This window comes from Gekko japonicus, unplaced genomic scaffold (genome assembly GCF_001447785.1).
Source record: "Gekko japonicus isolate JY-2015 unplaced genomic scaffold, Gekko_japonicus_V1.1 scaffold2128, whole genome shotgun sequence".
NCBI classification, from domain to species: Eukaryota; Metazoa; Chordata; class Lepidosauria; order Squamata; family Gekkonidae; genus Gekko; species Gekko japonicus.
The window spans coordinates 195,912-216,134 of record NW_015169237.1 but is presented as its reverse complement, the minus strand read 5'-3'; the positions used below and the strand labels follow the sequence as shown (position 1 = coordinate 216,134).

Genomic DNA, 20,223 nt, shown 5'->3' with positions numbered 1-20,223 from the left:
ATCTTCTCTTATAGCTTAACCTACCTCACAGGGTGGTTGTGACTTGAGAGTAAACTAGGGGAAGGAAAACCATGTGTTCACGGTTGTCTATTTTTGTATGTTCTTATGAATTGTTTTCTACTCCTGTAATTTAGTTTCCTATTTTTGTAATTCGTTTCTGTATTATCTGATCCCCTTTTTGTGGTGTTCATATTTTTTGGAATCCTAGTCCTATTGCGTTGCTTATTAGGTGTCTCGTCCCTTTGGTTGGCTTTGTTTTCTACCATGTAATCTGCCTTGAGTCACACAGTGAGAAAGGGTAGGCTGTAAATAAAGTAAATGAATAGGCAGATGCCAGCAACTGAGGGAGTGGGCCGGGGCCGTTTCTGCTCAGCAGTCAGCAGAGGAGCAGCCGAATTCCTGAGGCTGGGCAGCTGACATGACCAGGAGACCTTTCTCTCAGTCCTCTTAACGCGCCGCTGCTCTGACCCGTCTGCTCTTTGCAGGCCATTTTCTTGCACCGGACAGCGATGTCAGAAGTCACTTGAAAGGCTTAAAACTCTTCCCCTGGGCTGCCGTAGCAGGAACAAACCTAGCCGTGATCTGCTCCTGCTACTTAGCAATGTCTTCTCGGTTCCTGGGGGGCAGCTCAAGGCGTTCTTCTGCTGCAACGACGTACCTGTACAGTCACCTGTTGCGGGGCCAGGCCAAGCCCTGGCAGTGTCCATGGGGGCTTGGGCTCCGAGTGGGTAACGTGGCTCTGGGCGGAGGTGTGTAGACTGTGCCTGCCACCTCCACTGCTCACCCCACTGGTGGCCGAGAGAAAGACGAGCTCCAGGGCCACGTCTCCGTCCTTGCCAGACGGGGTTGCCCCAAGCAGCTGGTTGGGCAGAGAGCCAGCCAGCCCTGCGTGTTCCTTCTTTCCCATGTGCTCAGTACAGCTGCACGGGAGTGGAGAAGGTGAGACAGCCCTGCCTGTTCCCTCTCCCTCGTGTGCTCAGTACAGCTGCACTGGAGTGCAGAAGGTGAGGCAGCCCTGCCTGTTCCCTCTCCCTCGTGTGCTCAGTACAGCTGCACGGGAGTGCAGAAGGTGAGCCAACCTTGCCTGTTCCCTCTCAGTACAGTCGCTCGGGCATGCAGAAAGACCCAAATTCTGATCCTGCCGTCTGTCCAATTCTGAAAAACGACTTCAGCCTCTGGTGCCGTTTTCAGTTCCCCGGCCTCACCCCAGCAGCACGACTTCGGACCAGTGGTGGTCTGCGGATCGTAGTTTCCAGAATTGACCCAACCAAAAGTACTGCCGTAAGCAGGCCCACCCGCAGGGCCGCTGTTTAATACCCTGTCCCCCATTCCTGGGCTCGGTCGGCCGAATCAGCTTGAGGCAGCCGGTGGTAACGAAACAATAACCGCCGCATGCATCCCAGCAGCCATCAAGGAACAAATCCATTTCCCCCACTGGCTGGTTCGGCCCCCTCTGGTTCTCTTGAGCCGGCAAGTCACAGTGGGAAATTGCAGAGGGGGGAAAAGTTTGAAGTGAAACGAGATTAAAAAATCCAGGCACCGTGACAGATCTTGCACGCTCAGCGACGGCCCGCCACATCGTTTGCAATGCAATTCAGGCAGCTTGCCGGGAGCTCTATCACCATTTATCTACCACCATTTTCTCCCTCCCTCTTTCAGAATAAGGACGATGTTCCACCGGAAGCCAAGCAGTTTAGAGGCGACGCCGAAGAGGCAGAGGCGGCAAAGCACAAGTACGTTAGCGGTTAATGTTCTCATTATTGTGATTTTGTGGGGGGCGCACTAGACACCCTGCCTCCCCCGTGCTGGTTCACCGCTAAACCCTGCCCGGCAAGTCCGAAGCCAGCACCCGGGTCATGCCCGCTCTCCCACTCCAGCAGGAAGGCGGCTGTAGATCAAGAAAACTCGTATTTCCTGTTTGTACGTATCAGGTAAGTGAGCCGCAATATGGCATGTCATGCGAGCCCCGGGGGCGGTGAATAATGAATGAATCGATCTCGCCTTCCCGGTTTCTGCTGAATAAGCCTGACTTGTGGAGCATATCGTACAAAACAGGGGTCCCGAGAATCAAGCTGCAATAAAAAAAGGCCAACGCTATGCTGGGGATTATTAGGAAGGGTATTGAAAACAGATCGGCCAATATCATAATGCCCCTCTATAAAACAATGGTGCGACCTCATTTGGAATACTGTGTGCAGTTCTGGTCACCACACCTCAGAAAGGATATTATAGCTTTGGGAAAAGTGCAGAAAAAGGCAACTCGAATGATAAAAGGGTTGGAACACTTTCCCTATGAAGAAAGGTTAAAGCGCTTGGGGCTCTTTAGCTTGGAGGAACGACGACTGGGGGGTGACATGATTGAGGTTTATAAGATTATGCATGGGATAGAGCAGGTAGAGAAAGGAGACTTTTCTCCCTTTCTCACAATACAAGAACTCGTGGGGCACTCAGTGAAATTGCTGAGCAGTCAGTTTAGAACAGATAAAAGGAAGTCCTTCTTCACCCAAAGAGTGATTAACACGTGGAATTCACTGCCACAGGAGGTGGTGGTGGCTACAAGCATGGACGGCTTCAAGAGGGAATTGGATAAGCATATGGAGCAGAGGTCCATCGGTGGCTCATATAGGTATAGATAGGAACTCTCAGTCTGGGGCAAGGGATGCTCTGTATTCTTGGTGCTGAGGGGGGCAACAGTGGGAGGGCTTCTAGTGTCCTGGCCCCACTGCTGGACCTCCTAATGGCACCTGGTATTTTTGGCCACTGTGTGACACAGAGTGTTGGACTGGATGGGCCATTGGCCTGATCCAACATGGGCTTCTCTTATGTTCTTATGGATAAAGCTATGGAGCAGAGATCCATCAGTGGCTATTAGCCACAAGGTATAGATAGGAACTCTCAGTCTGGGGCAAGTATTCTTGGTGCTTGGGGGGGGGGGCAACAGTGGGAGGGCTTCTAGTGTCCTGGCTCCACTGCTGGACCTCCTGATGGCACGTGGTATTTTTGGCCAGAGTGTTGGACTGGATGGGCCATTGGCCTGATCCAACATTGGCTTATCTTATGTTCCTAAGCCCAAGTCGTGTCTGCTATGAGATGCACAACAGAATTGCAGAGATAATAAGGTGGAAATGAAACGCATTGTTCATCTTTGCTGGTCGGCAATTGAAGATCTCCTGACTACATTCTGGCCCCACTGCTGGACCTCCTGATGGCACCTGGGTTTTGTCTTGGGACATTAGCCTGATCCAACATGGCTTCTCTCATGTTCCTGTGTCGCCAGGGTAGTCTGTCTGTAGCAGTAGAAAAGAGCCCGAGTCCAGTAGCCCCTGAAAACGAACAACGTTCGTGGCAGCTTTCTGGAGTCACCGCTCGCTTCTTCGAAGTGCTCTGTTCTGCTGTATAAGTAGCGTCAATGAAATAATAAGACTGAGATGACGAATGAGCTTCGGTGTTCAAGTCTTGCCCTCAGCTCTTCTCTCTCTCCCCCTCCCCAGTGAGCTCAAGCTGCGGAATTACACGCCGGAAGACGAGGAGCTCAAGGCACGAGTGGTGCCTCCAGCCAAGCCAGCCTCAGGTAAGTGCTCGTTTCAGACGTACGTGGAGCCCTGCTGAGTTGGGACCAGGGGTCCGTCTTGTCTGGCCGTCAGTAGCCAGCTAGATGTTTCAGGGGAAGCTTAACAAGTTGTTTGTGATGGTAGAAATGGAACGTATCGTGTGGGGCTGCGTGTGGAATAGCCAGGAGATCCCCCGGGGGGATGGTTCGGATGCCGAAGCTGTAGCTCTTTTTTTGGCACCACTAGGTGGCGAGCTATGCTTACTTTTAGGCCGAGAGTGCTGTGACTTGCCTAAGGTCACCCAGCTAGCTTCAAGTGGGGGATCGAACCCACTTCTCCAGATTGGAATCTGCCGCTCTTACACACTACGCCAAGCTGAAGGTAGTGCTCCAGCACTTGGATGCTCAGAGGTGCATTTCCGTTGAGCACAAACAGCTTTTGCGGCCACCCGGAGACGGCTCCTTTGGCCGTGGCCAAAAGCTGCCGGCCTCAGCGGGAGACCTGAAAATTTGTCCATTCATTCCTTGGGGTTTTTTTTAATATATTTATTGGTTTTCTTACATACATATTCCATAGTTCATTTATATACATACATCTTCGAGTCATTTATCTATTCTCTAACCATTTGTACATTCCCGACCATCGTTTTACAAAAATTTATTCATTTTCCCCCTGTAACATTAAACTCAATTTGTCCATTTCAACTACCCCCAATTCTCAATTATTTCATCTTGTTTGGGGGTATTATCTTGCTTCCAGTATTTCGCCCATTGTATCCTAGCTGTAGTTATTATATATAATATTAAGTATTGTCCATTATAATTAAGGTGTTCTGGAAGTATGTTAAGTAAAAATATTTCTGGCATTAAATCAAGTTTCACTTTAACCATTTCCTGTATTATTTTCTGAATCGATATCCAGTATTTTTGTATTTTCGTACATCGCCACCACATATGATAAAATGTTCCAACACTTGTTTTACATTTCCAACAAATGTTAGAGCAGTTTGCATAACATTCATTCCTTGTTGCAGCTCCCTCAAGGAATCATAAGCATCGGCAGGAAAACAAATGAACAACTTGCTTTATTTATTTTTCCTGCCTGGGAAATTCTGCACTGCTTTTGTCCAGGCCTTGAGGGCTGGTTTGTTTACAAGTCTGCTGCTTGCAGGTATCTTGTGTGCGTACTAAAGTGCTGTCAAGTCTCAGCCGGCTTATGGTGACCCTGTAAGACTTTCCAAGGCAAGACACTTCCAGAGATGGTTTGCCACTGCCTGCCTCTGCATAGCAACCCAGGACATCCTTGGTGGCCTCCCGTCTAAGTGCAAAGCAGGACCTGCTTAGCTTCTGAGATCGGGCAGGATTAAGCGATCTTGGGCTATCCAAATCAAGGCTTAAAGGTAAAGGTTCCCTTGCTCGAAAGCCAGTCGAGTCCGACTCTAGGGTTGCGGTGCTCATCTCCGTTTCAAAGTCGAAGATCCAGCGCTGTCTGAAGACGTTTCCGTGGTCATGTGGCTGGCATGACTAAACACCAAGGCGCATGGAACGCTGTTCCCTTCCACCGAAGGGGTACCTATTTATCTACTTGCAATTTCTTGCTTTCGAACTGCTAGGTTGGCAGGAGCTGGAACTAGAGATGGGAGCTCACTCCATCATGCGGCAACTCGGGTCTTGAATCAAGGCTTAGTAGCGTAGAAATATCAGAATGGATTTGTACCCTGGAGCGTGTCCCCATGGGCCATGGCTCAGTGGTAGAGCGTTCGTTTGGCACGCAGAAGGTCTTAGGTTCAATCCCTGGCATCTCCAGTCAAAAGGACCAGGCAGGAGACTGAGACTCTGGAGAGCCACTGCCCGTCTGAGTAGACAACGCTGACCTTGATGGACTGTCTGATTCAGTATAAGGCAGTTTCATGTATTGGCTGGCTTGAAGTTTACAGACATTGGTCAGTGAGATACTTGTGCACACAGGCCATGCACATTTACGATCCAGATATGCCCATGTTACACACTGACGACACACAAAGCCTCAATATTTATATAATGTGTGTTTGTGTGTACACAACAGTTTGCCACACACACACACACCCCAAAAGAAAGAAAGAAAGAAAGAGATCATGAGAATTTTAATTCCAGAAAGACAAGTACCATTCTGGGATGGAGGGGACAACCTACAGTTCCCAGAATTCCCTGGGGAGGCCAGGTCAGGTTTGTTCTGAGGTTGTAAAACACCTCTGTGGTGTGTCTTGGGGAGGGGGTAGCCGCAGACTGGACGCGGCCAGTCTCCAGGAGCCTGTGCGGAGCGAGGGCACCATCCCCTATATTGGGTGGTGGTGAGGGTCGGCTCTTGTACCACCCCTGACGGTTTTTGCTGTCTCCTCTCGCCCTCTAGTGGAGGACAAGGTGAAGGACCAGCTGGAGGCCGCCAAGCCCGAACCCATCATCGAAGAAGTGGTACGTTTCAGGCCCTCTCCCTTGAATTCGCTTTGCCAGGAAGCTTATTTGGCAGTTCCCACTGAGACCTCCTGACATTTGTATGTGTGTCTCTCTCTTCCTTTCCCTTCCAGGACCTGGCGAACCTTGCACCCAGGAAGCCCGACTGGTGAGTAGTCATAGCTGAGTCATGTGTTCCAGACAGGCGTCACAGAAAGGTCAGAAAGTTTGAAGTTCTGGCATACTGCTCTACGGGCAGCCGTTAAATGATTAGAGATTTGAAGGCCTGGGGAAAAAAAATCCCCCCCCCCCCCGTTTTTTTCCCTGAAGCCTTTTTTGTTTTTTTCCAAAAAATTGGAAAAATTGAAAAAAGAAAAGAAAAGGAAAAAAAAATGAATACGGAAAATTTTATTTTAACATGATGGATAAAATATTTTAAGACAAGGTGTTCAAATATTTTCCAAATCATTTGTAAAAAATACGTCTGGTATCAGATTGATCTAATTTCTGTGCATTGAGGACAAGCAAGTCCTAGGTTACAAACTGAACTCTCCGATGCAAGAACAAGATGCATTTCTTCCTTTAGGAGGTGCTGTTGTCACGAGAAAAGACAAAGGTTTCAGTTTTGTTTTTGCATGTGGGCGGGTATTCTGTTTGTAATAATGGTTTAGATACACTATATTTCAAAATTTCCAGAAATTTTACGTCTCTATAAATGATATCCTGAGCTAGAAGAGGAGGATCTTGAAGTACTGCTGGAAAATGTATTTATCTATTTATTTATTTTATTCGACTTATATCCTGCCCTCCCCCGCATGGCAGGCTCAGGGCGGGTTACATCAAATTTAATAAAATAAAATATATACCACTAATACAATTACAACACTAATAAACTCCCACCATGGCCTTCATCCAGTGCCGTTGTCATTGACATGAAAACCTCACAGATGCCAACTGTAATATGCAGTTCTGACCCATTGAGTGGAAGCCCAGTAAAGAGGGAGGGACGTCCGTCGCCCTAATTAAAAGCCTGGTGGAAGAGCTCCGTCTTGCAGGCCCCGTGGAACTGTAAAAGTCTGGTAATCTATAGTTTCTATGTCACACAGCCAAAAACTCATTAAGATGGATCGGTTCAGTTGGGCGCTATTTTTTCCAGGCCCGGCACAAGCTTGTAATACAGGGCCCCCCCCCCCCTTCCACACTGAGACCGCGATTCCTCATCCCATCAGGGAGGGGCTGTGGCTCAGTGGAGGAGTCCCAGCTTGGCATGCAGAAGGTCCCAGGTTCCATCCCTGACATCTCCAATTTAAAAAGATGGGGCAGGAGGTTGATGGGAAAGACCTCCACCTGAGATGCTGGAGAGCTGCTGCCGATCTGAGTAGAAGAGACTGATTTTGGTGGTCCGAAGATCTGATTCGGTTTAAGGCAGATTCATGTGAGGGACCGTGGATCAGTGGCAGAGCCTCTGCTTGGCATGCGGAAAGTCCCCGGTTCAATCCCCGGCATCTCCAGGTAATAGGACCGGGCAGGAGGTGGTGGGAAAGACCCCAGCCCGAGACCCTGAAGAGCTGTAAAGAGGGGCTGTGGCTCAGTGACAGAGCACCTGCTTGGCATGCAGGAGGTCCCAGGTTCAATCCCCGGCAGCAGTTCCAGTTAAAAGGACCAGGCAGGAGGTGATGGGAAAGACCTCCGCCTGAGACCCTGGAGAGCTGTAAAGAGGGGCCGTGGCTCAGGGGCAGAGCCTCTGCTTGGCATGCAGAAGGTCCCAGGTTGAATCCCCGGCATCTCCAGTTAAAAGGACCAGGCAGTAAGTGATGGGAAAGACCTCTGCCTGAAACTCTGGAGAGCTGTAAAGAGGGGCCGTAAAGAGCATCTGCTTGGCATGCAGGAGGTCCCAGGTTCAATCCCCGGCATCTCCAGTGAAAAGAACCAGGCAGGAGGTGATGGGAAAGACCTCCGCCTGAGACCCTGGAGAGCTATAAAGAGGGGCCGTGGCTCAGTGGAAAAGCTTTGGCTTTGCATGCAGGAGGTCCCAGGTTCAATCCCCGGCAGCATTTCCAGTTAAAAGGACCAGGCAGGAGGGGATGTGAAAGACCTCTGCTTGAGACCCTGGAGAGCTGTTGAGTCTGAGGAGACAAGACTGACTTTGGTGGACCGAGGGTCTGATCCGGTATGAGGCAGCTGCATGTGTCCTGTCCATTCACCACATCTATTCCATCTCACGAGCTGTGAAAAAGGTTCCTTTTAGTTCTGAAATTGTTCCACAGTTGACATTTCTGGGAAATGCTGGCCTTTGCTTTAGTATTAACACCCAGCCGAAGTGTCCTGCACGTTGGCTGGCCATTCTTAACGTTTTGGTCCTTATCGTGTCAGTAGCTCGATTTGAGCCCAGTAGCACCTTCAAGACCAACAAGATTTTGGGGGGGTCTAAGTTCCCAAAAGTCAAAGATGTCTTCTGATCTGACAAAAGGAGTGTCGCCTCTTGAAAACGTAGAGCCTCAAAATCCAGCCAGTCTCAAAGGTGCTCCTGGACTTGAAGCTTTGCCAGTCTACTGCAGAGGAGGAAAAGAAGAGATTGGATTTATGCCCCGCCCTTCACTACCCGAGGGAGTCTCAGAGCGGCTTACAAACTCCTTTCCCTTCCCCTCCCCACAACAGACACTCTATGAGGCAGGTGGGGCCAAGAGAGCTCTGACTGAAACTGCTCTTTTTCAAGGACAGCTCTTATCAGAACTATGGCGTGCCCAAGGTCATCCAGTAGCTGCAAGTGGAAAAATGAGTTCTCCCAGATCAGAGTCCACGCAGATTAGATTAGAGACCAACACGGCTGCCCTCTGGAAGTATCCTGGTTTGGGTAGTAATGCCAGTTTTCTGCTCCAAGCCCTTTTGCAAGTGGAATGGGTTGTCCATCTAATGTATCAGCATTTCATGGAGGGAACCTAAGAACAGCCCTGCTGGATCTGACCAGGGAGGGTCCCTCTAGTCCAGCCTCCTGTCTCACACAGGGGCCAGCCAGTTCCTCTGGAGGGCCAACAACAGGGCACAGAGGCTGAGGCCTTCCCATGTTAACCTCAGAAGAGCCCTGCTGGATCAGACCAGGGAGGGTCCATCTAGTCCAGCATCCCATCTCACGCAGTGGCCAGCCAGTTCTGGAGGGCCAACAACAGGGCACAGAGGCCAAGGCCTTCCCATGTTAAGAACCTCAGAAGAGCCCTGCTGGGTCAGACCAGGGAGGGTCCATCTAGTCCAGCATCCTATCTCATGCAGTGGCCAGCCAGTTCCTCTGGAGGGCCAACAACAGGGCATGGAGGCCGAGGCCTTCCCCTGAGAAGAACACCAGAAGAGCCCTCCTGGATCAGACCAGGGAGGATCCATCTAGTCCAGCATCCCGTCTCACACAGGGGCTAGCCAGTTCCTCTGGAGGGCCAACAACAGGGCATGGAGGCCGAGGCCTTCCCCTGAGAAGAACAGAAGAGCCCTGCTGGGTCAGACCAGGGAGGGTCCCTCTAGTCCAGCCTCCCGTCTCACACAGGGGCCAGCCAGTTCCTCTGGAGGGCCAACAACAGGGCATGGAGGCCGAGGCCTTCCCCTGAGAAGAACACCAGAAGAGCCCTGCTGGGTCAGACCAGGGAGGGTCCATCTAGTCCATCCTCCCGTCTCACACATTGGCCAACTAGTTCCTCTGGACAACCAACAACAGGGCAGAGAGGCCCAGGCCTTGACCTGATGTTGCTTCGTGGCTCTGGGATTCAGAGGTTGACTGCCCCTGAACATGGAGGTCCCCCTCAGTCTCCGTGGCTAGTAGCCCCCGATAGATTTCTCCTCCATGAATCTCTCTCATCCCCTTTTAAAGCTGTCTATTCCTGTGGCCATCACTGCACGCTCTGGCAGCGAACTCCACGTTTTCATCCCTCTCTGTGTAAAGAACTTGCCCTTTGTCCAGTTCCTTATACTTCTGATTGTCCCCTGTGTCAGGGGATCCCTGTAAGGGCTTGAATTTCCCAAGCGCCGTCCCTTCCCAGGGCAGCGGCCGTGCTGGGCCTTCGGCCCGAAGGAACTGTCCGTTCCGAGGCTCGATTTCCACGTCCCCGGGGGAGCCGCTCCTGCAGGGGACTGTGCTTGTCTGTGGACTTTATTTGTGTCCATGTCCTCGTTTTGCTCCCCAGGGATCTGAAGCGAGACGTTGCTAAGAAACTGGAGAAGCTTGAGAAGCGAACCCAAAGAGCCATCGCAGAGCTGATAAGTGAGTGAACGCATCCAAGGATGGCGTGACTGGAGAGTGGACAAAGTTTGAGATTTCAGCTTGGGGGCGGGGGGGGGGGATGTGTCTGCTACAGGAAACGCTGGCCGTCTCCCATAACACCACCCCCCATCCGATTTTTGGTGTTTATTCAACTGCTGGCTTCCTCTGCCTTTGCCTCAGTGCGGTTCTTATTTATCCCTTTATCCATTTATACCCCGCCGTTCTCCCCATTGGAGAGCCCAAGTGGCACCCATCCTTCTCTCCTGTATTTTTTTATCCCCTCAACAGCCCTGCGAGGTAGGCAAGGCTGAGGGGGTGTGACCCATGCCGCCTCTAAGCAGTGGCGTCCTGTGAGCAAAAATCCTACTTTGTGAACTGCTGGCGTTAAAGTTGTGAGCGAGCGATTTGGCTGCTGCATCCGTTAGTTTGCTCCGCAGCCCACCTTCCTGAGCCGAGACAAGAATGTGTGAGCCGGAGGCTAAAAAAACTGCAGGAGGTCCCTGGTTCAATCCCCGGCAGCATCTCCTGTTTAAAGGACCAGGCTGGAGGTGATCGGAAAGACCTCCGCCTGTGACCCTGGAGAGCTGTAAAGAGGGGCCGTGGCTCAGTGGCAGAGCACCTGCTTGGCATGCAGGAGGTCCCAGGTTCAGTCCCCGGCACCTCCAGTTAAAAGATCAGTTTGTAGGTGATGGGAAAGACCTCCGCCTGAGACCCTGGAGAGCTGTAAAGAGGGGCTGTGGCTCAGTGGCAGAGCACCTGCTTGGCATGCAGGAGGTCCCAGGTTCAGTCCCCGGCACCTCCAGTTAAAAGATCAGTTTGTAGGTGATGGGAAAGACCTCCGCCTGAGACCCTGGAGAGCTGTAAAGAGGGGCCGTGGCTCAGTGGCAGAGCACCTGCTTGGCATGCAGGAGGTCCCAGGTTCAGTCCCCGGCACCTCCAGTTAAAAGATCAGTTTGTAGGTGATGGGAAAGACCTCCGCCTGAGACCCTGGAGAGCTGTAAAGAGGGGCCGTGGCTCAGTGGCAGAGCACCTGCTTGGCATGCAGGAGGTCCCAGGTTCAGTCCCCGGCACCTCCAGTTAAAAGATCAGTTTGTAGGTGATGGGAAAGACCTCCGCCTGAGACCCTGGAGAGCTGTAATGAGGGGCTGTGGCTCAGCGACAGAGCATCTGTTTAGCCGGCAGAAGGTCCCAGGTTCAATCCCCGGCAGCATCTCCAGTTAAAAGGACCAGGCAGGAGGTGATGGGAAAGATCTCTGCCTGGAATCTTGGAGAGCAGCTTCCAGTCTGAGCGGATGATACCAACCTTGATAGGCCGAGGGGTTTTATTCAGTAGACGGCAGCTTCATCTGTGTGCTTGTTTGGCTCTTATTCTCAAGCTGTTCTTGCCAGCCCTGGCTTCCTACTTTATTCTGGGGAAGGAATCACTCGGGGGTTGCTAAGCAACTGGTCGCAGAACCTCCCAGCTGCCTTCGTCATGAAGGATAACCAGGTTGGGAGTTTTCGGGCAAAGCTGCGTCCATCCCGGCTCAGAGCAGTCGTGCTAGATCAGCCACGGCTCACTGGAAGCCAGCAGGACTTGACATATTCGAAGTGGTGCCATGCAACTAAATCCCAAAATCAGATTTGGGGGGGGGGGGAGACCTGGTAGTTGCCCTCTGCATGCCGTCAAAGCCGTGGCAGTTTCTTATAAGCAGGTAATATAAGGTAACAGCGTTCCGTGCGCCTTGGTGTTTAGTCATGCCGGCCACATGACCATGGAAACGTCTTCGGACAGCGCTGGCTCCTTGGCTTTGAAACGGAGATGAGCACCGCAGCCCTAGAGTCGGATTTGCCTGGCTTTCGAGCAAGGCAACCTTTACCTTTACCTTTAATATAAGGAAATAAGAAAAAGAAGAGGTTATAAACAAGATTGGGATTAAGATATAAACAGACGATATGTCACCTCAATGGGGTTTTTTTTGTTTTTGTTTTGTTTAGTTTCAAAAAGAGTATAATATATTAGGAAAGAAATATCTGTATGAAATTGTAATATATGCTCAATAAAAAAATGAAAGGGGGGAAAAAGAAAGCCGTGGCAGTTTCTAAGCAGCATCTCCGTTTCCCTCCTAGGAGAGAGGCTGAGAGGCCAGGAGGAGGACTTGGCATCGGCCGTGGATTCAGCGAAGCAAGACGGAAGCGATTCGGACTGAGGCAGCCCCTCGAGGGCTCTCGGAGAGGCCGACTCCCACGACGACTTCTGAAGAAGCTTTTGTAGTTCTCTTCTGGGTGCTGGCCGCCCAAGCGATCAACCACATGTCTGGCGCGTGTCTAAGGGTTTTGGTTTCTCAGAATCGGGGTGCTTGCGGGTGTTAAAAGCTGGTTTTTGGGGGAGGCCGGGCCACCATCTTGGAGGTCTGGTCCGTGGCGAGAAACAGCCAAGGAGAACAAGGGGGTGGAAAGGAAATGAAGGGGGAAACACATCTGTCTTCAGAGCAGTGTTTGTCGCAGGACACCCTCTGATCTAATTCCGATACACCAAAGAAACAGCGACGAAATAGCCAAAAGGGCGAAAAGGGACTGCTGTGTAGATACGGCGGAGGGTTGGATCCAGAAGGTCCACTCTGCTTGCTTCGGAGCTTTCCTCCGGCACAAGCATGCCCGTCTGTCCCTGAACCACACTTCTCCCACCGAACCAAGGTTCCTGGCACCGGAAGGCGGCTCTGCCGTTTGCACAGCAGAACCTGTGGATCCGTCCCTTAATCACCGGAGCCATCCTGCGAATATTGCTGGTGTTCGGCATCTCTCAGGAATGGCATACAAACAGTTTGCCCCTAGGGGTAATAAAATGACTGGCAGCGCCGTCCTTGGGAGAGCGAGACCCTTCCCACCCCATTGAAGCTGGGGGGGGGGGGTCCAGTTCCGCTTAGAAACAGCACTGTGCGTGTTTCAAGCCGCCGAGTTCACCGACAGGCGAAGCGAAGTCACATCTGGCTCTTCCGCGAGCGATCTTTTCCGAGAGCGATCCCGTGAGGCTTAGCCCAAAGGGAGGGGGCGTGGCAGTATGTGTGTCTCCCCGGCTCTCACGAGCAGCGTTCTGGATTCGGCACATGGATGTCACTCCGGCTGCTGCTGAACGGCCGTGAGGACTCCTTTCCTGGGTGCATGAACTTCCAAGATGCTCCCCCCCCCCCGGCCCCGCAAGTATCAGGTCTAGTGTTGCCGGAAGAGCTCCTAAGTACAGCGTAGGGTGCTCACGACAGTGGGCTAACCGCAGCCGCCGAATTTTTTCAGTGCTCCCCCCCCCCCCGGCCCCCTCCCCCCCGGGTTTTTTTTTTTTTGTCTTTGGAGGGGGGGCAATAGGAAGGTGTCAGCGGTCTCCCATCGGAGCCGGCCTCGTTTCCATCTTGCACAGGTGTGTGTGTGTGTTGTGGGCACAAAGCTGCCGGATTGCCACTTGGATTCCCAACAGTGTGGCCCAGGCCCTAGACTCCTCTCCCCCCTCCCCCGCACCGGTGTTGCTTGTCCAGCAGAAGGGCTGAGTTGCCGGGGAGGGGGGGGGCGCTTCTCAGAGATGCAGGCCCAAAGCATCGGGACAGCCACAGCGCTGGAAGCGGCACGCACAGCCGGCGTGACCTGGGCGTCCGGTTCCTGCACTCGCACTGTCATCACCATCCCACCAAAGAATCTGGATGAAAGCTGAGATCCCTTCGACTGGGCACCTCTGGACCGGTTCCGAACCACCCGGGCCCAGCGGAAAGCCAAGAGCTCTGCCTGGAACGGTTCAGTGTCCTGGGTTGTGTGTGTGGCCACAGGCTGCCTCTCGTGTGTTATAGCCCGGGAGGTTGGCACCCAGCTCTTCTGGTTCCCCTTGCCGTCAGGCCTTCCGCAAAACGTCGCCTGCCGTCCTCCACAGCCACCGCTGCGTTGTTCGTATGAGTTCCTTTTTATAATAAACTATTCCAAAGTCGGTCCTGCCGTGGCTTGTACCTCTTTTGCTTGGCCTTCGGAGCTTTCTGTCCGTTTCAGAAGATAAATGGCAGGAGTGGCGGGTGGAAAGGAGTATGATCTATATTTCCTTGTCTATAACGCCAGTGATGAGCAATTTTTATGGGTGTGTGAATGGAAAGGATTGTCCTTGTGATGACCCCTTATCTGGGGAGGTCTGGTTTCCCTTTAAAAGTGTTCTTTATTTGGTTCTACTAGGGTATATCCGGCTGCCACCAGGAAATTTAAGGCTTTCCAAACCTTTATTTCTTCACTTTGGCTCTTACTGGGTAGGTAGGTCGAGTTTAAGGCTCATGAGGATCTATGTGGTCCTAAGGAAGTATTTATTTCAGAGTTGGCAATGGCATACTTGAATAAAAGAAGATTTATTGAAATAATTCATAAATAAAGGGTAGAACAATGTAACCAGTAAGGTGAATCTTTTTAACAATTGCTTGGTGTCTCATACAAGATCTGCTCCCTTCCTGACAAGGATTTTTTAGGTAACTTTGTAACACTTTAACTCCAGGACATAGACGTAGACTGTTTCACTACAGTCTGTCACTCAGACTTTCTTATAACTCTGAACAACATCAACAGACAGCTTAACTGCTTTCACACCGAAATGCTTCTCACTTTTCTCATACACAGAACTTAACTCGCTGCTTCTCTCACAGACCTCAGAACTAACTATCTTATCGACTGTCTTTATCAACTGTCAAACCTGTAACTCTCACTCTTGACAGACATACATATTCATCCACTCAGAACCACTTCCAAAACCCCTCCCCCCTCTGTCAATCACCAATCACACCACTCTTGTCTCTTCAACCACTCTAATATATCTCAGCCATGCAACCAAACTTTTAAAGAGACACACACACACATAAAACAAGGAATCATTACAGTCCTGCTGCAGGGGTCCCCAGTGTGGCGCGTGTGGCTGCCTCGCTGCCCACTGATACCTTTCTTTATGCCTGCTTAGTGTTTCCAGTAACTGAGCAGAGCCAGGTGGGTCTGTTACAGTTTGGTGTTGTGGTTAGGCGTGCGGACCCTGATCTGGGAGAACCGGGTTTGATTCCCCACTCCTCCGCATGCAGCTGCTGGTGTGACCTTGGGTCAGTCACAAGTACTCTCTGAGCTGTTCTCTCAAGGGCAGTCCTCGAAAGAGCTCTCTCTCAGCCCCACCTACCTCCCAGGGTGTCTGTTGTGGGGAGGGGAAGGGAAAGGAGTTTGTAAGCCGCTGTGAGACTCCTTTGGGTAGTGAAGGGCGGGGTATAAATCCAATCTCTTCTTCTAATCTGGGAGAACAGGGCTTGATTCCCCACTCCTCCGCATGCAGCTGCTGGTGTGACCTTGGGTCAGTCACAAGTTCTCTCAGAGCTGTTCTCTCAAGGGCAGTCCTCGAAAGAGCTCTCTCTCAGCCCCGCCTACCGCACAGGTTGTCTGTTGCGGGGAGGGGAAGGGAAATTGTAAGCCGCTCTGAGACTCCTTTGGGTAATGAAGGGCGGGGTATAAATCCAGTCTCCTCCTCCTCTTCTATAACGGCAATAAATGAAAAGCAGGTAGCAGGAATATGTTATCAGAATAGCCTCTTCTAAAATCAGTCGATGTCACAGTGAGCCATAGTTCTGTCATTTCTGTTCTCTCAAGGGCAGTCCTCGAAAGAGCTCTCTCTCAGCCCCATCGACCGCACAGGGTGTCCATTGTGGAGGGGGGAAGGGAATGGAGGCTGTAAGCTGCCCCGAGACTCCTTCAGGTAGTGAAGGGCCATGGGGTATAAATCCAGTCTCTCTGTCTTTTTCTTACCCAGCAAGGCTTCTGATTGGCCACTGGAAATTTGATTCACACGGCAGATTTTTTTACAAAATGTTGCTTTAGCAGCTGCCGCCGCCGCACAACGATCTTCACTGGGCGACTACAGGTAAACCGCGGCAGCCATTTTGTTACTGGCTGAGCCTCCTGTGGCAGCCATTTTGTGGCTGTGCCCGCCGATCTATGTCAGAATTCTAAAAGCCCCCCCAGGTTCAAAAAGGTTGGGGGCTGCTATCCTAATGGGTATGAAAATGTCACGGTCTACCAATCTTCCATCACACGTAAATAAGAACATAAGAAGAGAAGAGATTGGACTTATACCCCCCGCCCTTCACCACCCAAAGAAGTCTCAGAGGGGCTTACAATCTCCTTTCCCTTCCCCTCCCCACAACAGGCACCCTGTGAGCAGTGTTCCCTCTAAGCTGAGTTAGTGTGAGCTACCTCACAGTTTTTTAGCCTCCGGCTCACACATTATTGTCTTAGCTCAGGAAGGAGGGCTCCAGAGCAAACTAACTTAAGCAGCAGTCAATTCACCTGCTTACAACTTTAATGCCAGGAGCTCACAAAGTAGAATTTTTGCTCACAGGGCTCCATAGCTTAGAGGGAACATTGCCTGGGAGGTAGGTGGGGCTGAGAGAGCTCTGACAGAAACTGCTCTTTTTCAAGGACAGCTCTTATCAGAACTATGGTTTGCCCAAGGTCATCCAGCCAGCTGCGAGTGGAGGAGTGGGGAATCAAACCCGGTTCTCTTATACCCCCCGCCCTTCACCACCCAAAGAAGTCTCAGAGGGGCTTACAATCTCCTTTCCCTTCCCCTCCCCACAACAGGCACCCTGTGAGCAGTGTTCCCTCTAAGCTGAGTTAGTGTGAGCTACCTCACAGTTTTTTAGCCTCCGGCTCACACATTATTGTCTTAGCTCAGGAAGGAGGGCTCCAGAGCAAACTAACTTAAGCAGCAGTCAATTCACCTGCTTACAACTTTAATGCCAGGAGCTCACAAAGTAGAATTTTTGCTCACAGGGCTCCATAGCTTAGAGGGAACATTGCCTGGGAGGTAGGTGGGGCTGAGAGAGCTCTGACAGAAACTGCTCTTTTTCAAGGACAGCTCTTATCAGAACTATGGTTTGCCCAAGGTCATCCAGCCAGCTGCGAGTGGAGGAGTGGGGAATCAAACCCGGTTCTCACAGATGAGTGTCCTGTCTCACACAGTGGCCAGCCAGTTTCCCTGGAGGGCAAACAACAGGGCAGAGAGGCCGAGGCCTTCCCCTGAAGTTGCCTCCTGGCTCTGTGATTCACAGGTTTAGTGCTTCCGAATGGGGAGGTTCCCCTCCGTCACCATGGCTAGTAGCCACTGAAAGACCTCCATGAATAACCCGTCTAACCCCCTTTTAAAGCCATTCCCGTGGCCATCACTACATCCTCTGGCAGCGAATTCAGCATTGTAATCGCTCTCTGTGTCCGGTAGCATTTCCTTTCGCCCGTCCGAACCTACTGCCCATCAGCTTCATTGGATGCCCTAGTCTTTTGGGAGAGGGAGAAAAAGTCCCCTTTGTCAACCGTCTCCATCTCATGCATAATTTTATAAGCCTGTGTCACGTTCCCCGTGGAGCTGCAGTGGCTCAAGTGGTTAAGACGCTGAACTGCAGGTTGTGGGAGGTCGGTAGTTCAGCAGTTCGAGACCCGAGTGTGCCGCATGACGGAGTGAGCTCCCGTCTCTCGTTCCAGCTCCTGCCAACCTAGCAGTTTGAAAGCAAGAAATTGCAAGTAGATAAACAGGTACCACTTTGGCGGGAAGGTCACAGCGTTTCGTGCGCCTTGGTGTTTAGTCATGCCGGCCACATGATCATGGAAATGTCTTCGGACAGCACTGGCTCTTCGGCTTGGAAACGGAGATGAGCACCGCAACCCTAGAGTCGGACTCGACTGGCTTTCGAGCAGGAGAACCTTGACCTTTACCTTTATCACGTCCCCCCCCCTTTCCAAACCGAAAAGTCCAAGACGCTTCAGCCTTCCCCCCCCTTCACGGGGAGAGGCCATGGCGTAACAGTGAGACGTTCGGCCGGTGAGGCAAGTTGGTGGTGACGAAACGGCTCAAACCCCAGATTTCGCCATCTGCGCAAAGGCCTTTTCCGCTTTATCGTAAGAGAAGGAGACGTTCTCGAGGCAGCCCTGCCCACCAAGCCGATAGAAACGATTTCCAAAGACCTCCTCTCGGCTCAGAAGGGGACTACGCAGCAAAGACCAGAGATCCAAGAGAGATGCGTCGGGCGTGGCTACTGGGGGTCACCATTGTGCTGATGGACGCTGCCCTGGCTTGGGTGGTTGCCCAGCCGACGCGGACCCCGGAAGTGGCACAGACTTTAAGGGAGTCCTCCCCAACTGAGCAAACCCCTCAGGAGCATTGGGTGGTAAGTACAGAGCCTTTTCCAAAAGGGGGTGAGAAAGTTGTGAGTCAGTGTGGCATAGTGCTTAGAATATCGAACCTAGGGTCTGGGAGACCCAGGTGCGAATCCCCACTCAGCTACGGGAACTTACCGGGTTGGTCACAGGCTCTCAGCCTAGTCTACCTCACAGGGAGGTCGTGAGCAATGCTCCTTCTAAACTGCGGAGTCTTGTGAGCAAAAATTCTCCTTTGTGAGCAGCTGGCATTAAAGTTGTGAGCGGGCGATTTGGCTGCTGCATCAATCAGTTTGCCCTGGAGCCCTCCTCCCTGAGCGGAGACAAAAAGGTGTGAGCCGGAGGCTAGAAAACTGTGAGCTAGCTCACACTGAGTCAGCTTAGAGGGAACACTGGTTGTGAGGACAAAAATGGAGGCGAAGAGAACGGTGCAAGCTGTTCTGGTTTCCCATTGCAGACAGAAGTGGGGTATAAGTGAAGTAAAATTGAGATGGGTGAGATTGGCATAGGCCTAGCTAGCTCTGAGAGAGGGTTAGACAGATTCCTGGAGACCAGGGCCATCGGAGGCTACCAGCCATGTTGTCAAAAGGGATCATCTATATTCAGTTAAATTGAATCTCAGTGCCTGGAGGCAGTGCTGGGGGAAGATCTTCGCCTCTGCCCTCTTGCTGGACTTCCATAGTGACTGGTCACTTTTGCTTCAGACCAACATGGCTACCCCACCTGAATCTGTCTTCGTGGTTGGCCACTGTGTGATATTGTGATGCTGGACTAGATGGACCCTCACTGGTCTAACCCAGCAGGGCTCTTCTGGTGTTCATCTCAGGGGAAGGCCTTGGCCTCCCTGCCCTCTTGTTGGCCCTAAAGAGGAACTGGCTGGCCCCTGTGTGAGACGGGAGGCTGGACTAGAGGGACCCTCCCTGGTCTGACCCAGCAGGGCTCTTCTGATGTCCTTCTCAGGGGAAGGTCTCGGCCTCTCTGCCCTGTTGCTGGCCCTCCAGAGGAACTGGTTGGCCCCTGTGTGAGACGGGAGGCTGGACTGGATGGACCTTCCCTGGTCTGACCCAGCAGGGCTCTTCTGAGGGTCTTCTCAGGGGAAGGCCTCAACCTCTCTGCCCTGTTGTTGGCCCTCCGGAGGAACTGGTTGGCCCCTGTGTGAGACAAGATGCTGGACTGGATGGACCCTCACTGGTCTGATCCAGTACCCTGTTTCTCCGAAAATAAGACCTACCCAAAAAATAAGCCCTAGCAGGATTTTTAGGCATTTGTGGTATAAGGCCTAGTGTGTCTTCTTGAGAAAAAATAAATATAAGACAGTGTCTTATTTTCGGGGAAATACGGTAGGGTTCCTCTGAGGTTCTTATATTCTTATTCAAAAGGAGCACTGAATATTCAATTTCACACCCAGGGCTTAGCCCTTGGTGGATGGGAACATAAGAGAAGCCATGTTGGATCAAGCCACTGGCCCATCCAGTCCCATACTCCCAACACTCTGTGTCACACAGTGCCCAAAACCCTGGTGCTATCAGGAGGTCCACCAGCAAGGTTGGGTATAAGTTTATTCTGGGTATGAGAGCCAGTTTGGTGTAGTGGTTAAGTGTGCGGACTCTAATCTGTGCGTCCCCCCCCCCCCCCCCAAATAGCTAGCAATCCAAAACAGTCCAGTGGCAGCTTTAAGACCAAGTTTTATTCAGGTACAAGCTCTCCCTCCTCTGTGAGGGTAGATCTGCGTGTTCCTCCCCGCCTTATGGTGGTGTCAGGGGGTGTGCCATATGCAAATATGTTATGCTAATGAGATCCTGCACCTCTTTTTCTACAAAATGGC

At 51.6% G+C, this 20,223-nt stretch overlaps 1 protein-coding gene across 1 annotated transcript in view; it reads left to right on the top strand.

Annotated features, from left to right (window-relative positions):
* Nucleotides 1–13,173, top strand: part of CCDC12 (coiled-coil domain containing 12) — a gene marked incomplete at its 5' end in the record, with an annotated part of 35,800 nt that extends 22,627 nt beyond the window's left edge. The window contains 6 exons of the mRNA XM_015416452.1: nt 1,660–1,733; nt 3,492–3,571; nt 5,940–6,001; nt 6,115–6,149; nt 10,147–10,223; nt 12,333–13,173. Of these exons, the coding sequence (XP_015271938.1) occupies nt 1,660–1,733; nt 3,492–3,571; nt 5,940–6,001; nt 6,115–6,149; nt 10,147–10,223; nt 12,333–12,412 (408 nt within the window). The remainder of the gene's footprint in view (nt 1–1,659; nt 1,734–3,491; nt 3,572–5,939; nt 6,002–6,114; nt 6,150–10,146; nt 10,224–12,332) is intronic.
* Between the last annotated feature and the right edge of the window lie 7,050 nt (nt 13,174–20,223).